General features: G+C 40.6%; 1 protein-coding gene across 2 annotated transcripts in view; it reads left to right on the forward strand.

The window, feature by feature from the left end:
* The window catches only part of NUAK1 (NUAK family kinase 1), a 51,196-nt gene extending 45,451 nt beyond the window's left edge, over positions 1 to 5,745 (forward strand). For both annotated transcript variants that reach the window (XM_026117955.2, XM_026117954.2), the window contains 3 exons: positions 22 to 141; positions 423 to 555; positions 1,648 to 5,745. In XM_026117955.2, the coding sequence (XP_025973740.2) occupies positions 22 to 141; positions 423 to 555; positions 1,648 to 2,801 (1,407 nt within the window). In that variant the 3' untranslated portion in view covers positions 2,802 to 5,745. The remainder of the gene's footprint in view (positions 1 to 21; positions 142 to 422; positions 556 to 1,647) is intronic.
* Positions 5,746 to 6,000: the final 255 nt, after the last annotated feature.

Raw genomic sequence — 6,000 nt, forward strand, 5'->3', positions numbered from 1 at the left:
CTTGTGTAATTGTCTTTGCAGATTGCTGATTTTGGACTCTCCAACCTTTATCACAAAGACAAGTTTCTACAGACCTTTTGTGGAAGCCCACTGTATGCTTCTCCTGAAATAGTTAATGGACGACCTTACAGAGGCCCAGAGGTAAGAAAGATCAGATTTTCAGTAGGGATATGAGGATGGCTTGCCTTTGATGGTAGTGCCTTGTGCTAGTACTATTGCACATGTGGGCTAGAGTGGTTGATAGTTCTCAAGCTGCCTTCATTTGCTTTCATTTGCTTTGCTTGTGGTTTGTCAGATGTTAGATACCTGTATGCTGTAAGTAAGCACAGCTGGACTTGATGCTGCTATTGTGGTGCTAATAGTTTGGAAGATGGTGGGGATCAACTTTCCCAGCTTTTACATGCATTGTCTCTGTATTTCAGGTTGACAGCTGGGCCCTTGGTGTATTGCTTTACACTCTGGTTTATGGAACGATGCCCTTTGACGGCTTTGATCACAAAAATCTCATCAGGCAGATCAGCAGTGGAGAGTATCGTGAGCCAACACAGACCTCAGGTATATAAAAAGAGTGAGGGTAATGTATTGAGCTGACAGGATTTCAGAATGGAGGGTTTACCCTGCCTCTTCCAACATGTTTTGGTGTCACATTAGAATGACAAAGAAAAAAAATCTCTCATTCCCCTACTGACTTCATCTGCTATCAATTCCCATCTGGGTACAGCATTTACCAAAAGCCCTTTTGAAATGAAAGTTTTATAGCAGATAGATTTTATTGCCTTGGGGAAGCTTTAACAGGCTCTTTTAACTAGATCTATGACAGTGGAAGTCTGTTAGCTATTGCAAGTGGAATTGTTCAGACAAGCTGTAAACCGATACAACATACTGGTACAGATCAGTCCTCTACTCTAACTACACTGTAGTATATCACAAGCAGAGAGAAGATGGATGGTCAGAGGGAAGCAGTCTCTTATCCAAGAAGCCACTCCAAAATCTAAATTAAATACCACTATTTTCACAGTTACTTCTACTTAGGGGATAACACATTTATTAGATACCTGACAGAAAAGCATCAACTAAGTCCAGCTCATCGCTTATAATGACTCTTTCCACCCTTAAGCATCTGTGTATATATTATTATGTTTAACCAGACATTTATCTTTCATCATTTGTTTGCCATCTCTTTCCATTTTCTCCTTCCTGGTTCCTCTCTTTACAAAAATATGCCTTTAAAATATACAGAAGGCTACATTTTTTGGAAAAAATAAATATAAAAACAGTAATATGTAGATTGTGTTAAATATCCCAATTCCCCTTTGTTTTCCTGCAAGTTTTATGATAAGGAGAGTTGATAGAAAGGTCAGTGACTTCCTTCAGTAATATGGAACTATTCATTGATTTAACAGTACAAATATTAATTACTTTGACAACCTGGTGTACATTTCCCTGGGTGGTTCTTCTGATAAGAAATAATATTCAAACACATTTCCCAAGGTTGACTGATGGCCAAAGCCTTGCCCCCTTTCACTTCTCCTATAGTGAGAAGCATTATTTTTGTTCATTTGGTTGGCTTCACATTTCCATTTTAAACTGATGAAACCCAACCGTGCCTATATTCTAAATATTTTATATTCCATTCTTTGTCCATAGATGCTCGTGGTCTTATCAGATGGATGCTGATGGTGAACCCTGAACGCCGAGCAACCATTGAAGACATTGCCAATCACTGGTGGGTTAACTGGGGCTACAAGAGTAGTGTTTGTGACTGTGATGCCATGAGGGACTCTGAGTCCCCGTTGCTGGCAAGGTTCATTGATTGGCATCACCGTTCCACTGGCCTCCAACCAGAGACTGATACCAAAATTAAGTGCCTTTCTAAGCCCAAAGGTCCTGAAGTCACACTAGAGAGACAAAGGTCTCTGAAAAAATCAAAAAAGGAAAATGACATTGCACAGTCCATCCAGGAAGGAGGAAATGAAAATGCATCTAAACCCACCTCCAAGAGACCCAAAGGCATCCTGAAGAAAAGGAGCAACAGTGAACATCGATCTCACAGTGCAGGGTTCATTGAAGGAGTGGTCAACCCAGTGTTACCCTCCGCTTTTAAGTTGGAGCAAGAGTTGTGTAGAACTGGTGTAGCCATTAAAAGTGTTGTGGAGGGAGAGGTAGCAGGCAAATATGGCACTAAGCAGTCTTCACTAATGCCAAAAAAAGGAATCTTAAAGAAGACTCAGCAGAGAGAGTCTGGCTATTACTCCTCTCCAGAACGAAGTGAATCGTCTGAACTCTTGGACAATAATGATGAGACGGTAAACAGTGACACTTCTCCAGGGGTCACAGAGCCATCCAGAAATGGGTCTTTTAGCCATTCTTGCAGGCGTAAAGGCATCTTAAAGCATAACAGCAAGTATTCTACAAGCAGCACTGAATCTGCTTTGATTAGCCCTGATACACCAACTCTGGATACCATGGAAGAAGTGGTCCTGCCTGGGGATGGGTTACCTCGAAGTTACAGTCGCCCTTCCAGCGTGATTAGTGATGACAGTATTTTGTCCAGTGACTCCTTTGATTTGCTGGATTTGCAAGAGAATAGGCCAAACAGACAGAGGATAAGGAGCTGTGTCTCTGCTGAAAATTTCCTCCAGATCCAAGACTTCGAAGGACTTCAGAACCGCCCACGGCCACAGTATCTAAAACGTTATCGCAACCGTCTGGGGGACAGCAGTTTTTCCCTTCTCACAGACATGGATGATGTGACTCAGGTCTACAAGAAAGCCCTAGAGATCTGCAACAAGCTCAACTAGCAGAGAGAAGATGGAAATGGAGGGAGGGGAGTTGTTCTGTGTACCTTTATGTTGGAGTAAGCCAGGTTACTGTTTTGCTGACAATGGTAGGTTTTCCTTCAAAGAACCTGACTGTACCTACATAGCTGAGCTCATAGCAAAGTGTAAAATAACCCCAAAGTCATCTCACACTTCTCTGGTTTTGTTTCCTCAAGGTGTTACCTAGCTACCCAGAGAAAACCTGTGGCCTTTGTAAATGTGATGAAAGCATATCAGGATCTAGCAAGCAAAAGCATTGAGATCTAATGGCTCAAATTTAAAGTTAGATAAAATTCAAACTGGAAGTGAGGCACACACATTTTGAGTAGTTTGTAATTAATATTAGATCAGTTCTATCAAGAGATGAGCTGAATTCTTCAAGTCAGTTTTGATGTCTTTTAGAAAGAGAACTTTTATTTCCCCTTGAAGTTATTTATCTGGGTACAAAAATTGCACATTGAGAATCTTTGGCATGCATTATGCAGGAGACTAGGCTAGATGGTCACCACAGTCAAATGGTCTTCTGGCAGGGAGACCTGGGAAGTTCTGAACCCATTCGGGGACAGATAATTTGAGAGGATCACCTCAGTATAATTTCATGTGATGTACATGGACAAGCGGTGGAGCTAGGCATTCACGTGTAGTTCTTCCCACAGGCATTGCTCTTCACTGAGCAGGAGGCCCTCAAATCTTTTCCGATTACCACTCCTGCCAGCCAGAAATGCAATCACAGAAATGATAATGGGAAGTAAAAAGACATGGACATTATAAACAGCTTTTAAAAGCATTTCAACCTGTATGTTTGATTTGTGACTTTTTCTAAATTGCCTGCCAGATGAGTGCCCAGAGAAAGGTAGATCTAACAAACTGTTTCAAGGGTTAAACTAACCTTGCAACCTAGAGTTCGGTCACTGTCAGCAAATGGTGCCACCTTGCTATTAGCTTGTAGTATCTGAAGGTGACAGATAGTTTGCTATCAGAAAGTTAGCTAAAGAAAAAGTTGTAGCAAGTAGGAAATGGATAGAGGTCAGAAAGTTGGTGGGAATGTGCCTTTCTCCAAATGAAAATGTTTCTAAGTAGGTAGTAATGGAGCAGAAAGAATTGAACGATGAAATGATAATGGTAGATTTGATAACAGGGTTAGTGTAAAAATGCAGGCCTCTATGTACAGTGTAGCTAGTACTGCATGTGTGATGATATCAATTTGAAAAAAAAGAGAAGGATATGTGTATGTATTCTTAGACATATCTAAATATCTAGACTGAAGGCTTCAACTCCCATAAAGGTACCACATGGGTCTACTGGATTACCTGAATGTAAGCCTATGTTAGAAAGGCACTGTGTGTTTGACAGGCCTGGGCAAACTGGAATCTTAAGGCCCATTTCAGTCTCATTTACATGAGCACATAGCCCTTGGCTTTCTTGGAGGTGCACTGTTGTGAATAAATGGCAGATTTCAGCCTATGATGTCAAATGATCTGCAGCTCTAAAATTTGTGTGTGCACATACACCCAGAGCAGAGGAGCATGGGGCAAACTCTGTTCTCATTCCTACTTCGTAACTACAACTAAAAGCAGAATTTGGACCACTGTGTCCAAAATCCTGGAGAGCATGAGGAATGAGAATCGAGTTCCGTTGGGGATTCCTGGAGAATCAAGAATAACCCATAAATGATTGGAAGCTGGGGCAGAGAGCGATTTCCCTTCTTGTTTCCCAACTTGGAAATTCCTTATTTGGTTTGTCATGGTACCTAAGTCTGCCAGTTGCTCCTAAAAATAGACTGGAAAGTCCAGCGTAAAGATGAATGAACTTTAGTTTCCTTTATCAGCTCATCTGATTCTGTGGAGAACCTTTCCTTGTTGTGAAACACTGGACCAAATTTGGCCCTGGAGTAAATGGCTTCAGTACCCTTGAAATCTATGAGAGATGTGCTCTCAGGCAGTAAAGTGAAATTTGGCTCACTGTTCATTTGCTCAAGAAGGGCGACTTCAGGTCATTTCTCTGTTGATGTATACCTTTCTATGATACTCAGATGTCCTGTCTTCTCACAGGGCCTGTATGTGCTCTTTCAGCCCACTTGAATTCAATACCCTGTTTTGCAGTGTATTCAGTTAACAAGTTTGCTGTGCTGCATTATAACAACTTGACACAGTTTGCATGGCAGTTCTGAAAAATGGTTGTGCTTTACAGCCATGGCTTTTAACTTGTGCCCCAGAGCATAAGAGCCAGATCTTCTGCCAGTGTAAATCAGTGCTGTTGTGTTGACATAATGGAGCATTACTTCAGTGGCGTTACACTGATTGACACCTCCCTTGCAGATCTGGTGCTAAACCTTTAATTGATTTCTATAGGTTTCAAGATGAAGGGAAGGGAACTCGAGTGACTGTTGCAGGGAACTGAAAAGCACTCTAAAGGCTCATATCTACCTAGGCTTTTGCCCAGGCCTGCTTCCTTGTGTACAAATGTGAATGAATGAGTGACTGCTTGCTGCCAAACTGGAAATGTTATGTAGGGATTTACTGGCATGTTACTGGCATGTTACATGTTTACTGGCATGTTATCATTCCTAGAAGAGAAGAAAAAAACTTGACTGCACATTGTTATTATTAGTGTTGTGATTTTTATTTAATTTTTTTGTAATACAAAGTTGACTTTTTTATTTGAATTTGTCTTTTTTTATTTATTGGTCTGAAAGCCATTTCAAAGGTATAATAATATATTTGGTGTAATTTAATTGGTGCAACATTATTTTACAGCTCCGGCCAAAATTGGTGTTATTTTTTGTTTTTTTGTTTTTGTTTTTTCCCAATCCTTGGTTGGTTTGAGCTCTTCAAGGCACACAGGGGAAAACGCTGGATAATCACCCAAAGTGTTTGTATTTTTAATCTGATACTGTTTTTTATTAAATAAAATGAAATTAATGTAACTGTGAAGACTCTCTCTCTTTTCTTTTTCACTGTACATCGTCATAAGCTGAGGCCAAACAGTACTGAACTTGTTATGCAGAATTACAGCAGCATTTCAGTGAATTGTACTAAGTTGTTTATGCAAAATTTCTTGGCTCATTTGTGCATTTGAATATAATGTAGGTGGCCACAGAGACTCCTGTGCTATGAGCGATTTGGCACTGCAAAACAATCAAGGCTTTCAGCTATGTTAATGTTTCCTGGAGAAGAATAGC

The sequence above is a fragment of the Dromaius novaehollandiae genome, chromosome 1 (genome assembly GCF_036370855.1).
Source record: "Dromaius novaehollandiae isolate bDroNov1 chromosome 1, bDroNov1.hap1, whole genome shotgun sequence".
Lineage (NCBI taxonomy): Eukaryota > Metazoa > Chordata > Aves > Casuariiformes > Dromaiidae > Dromaius > Dromaius novaehollandiae.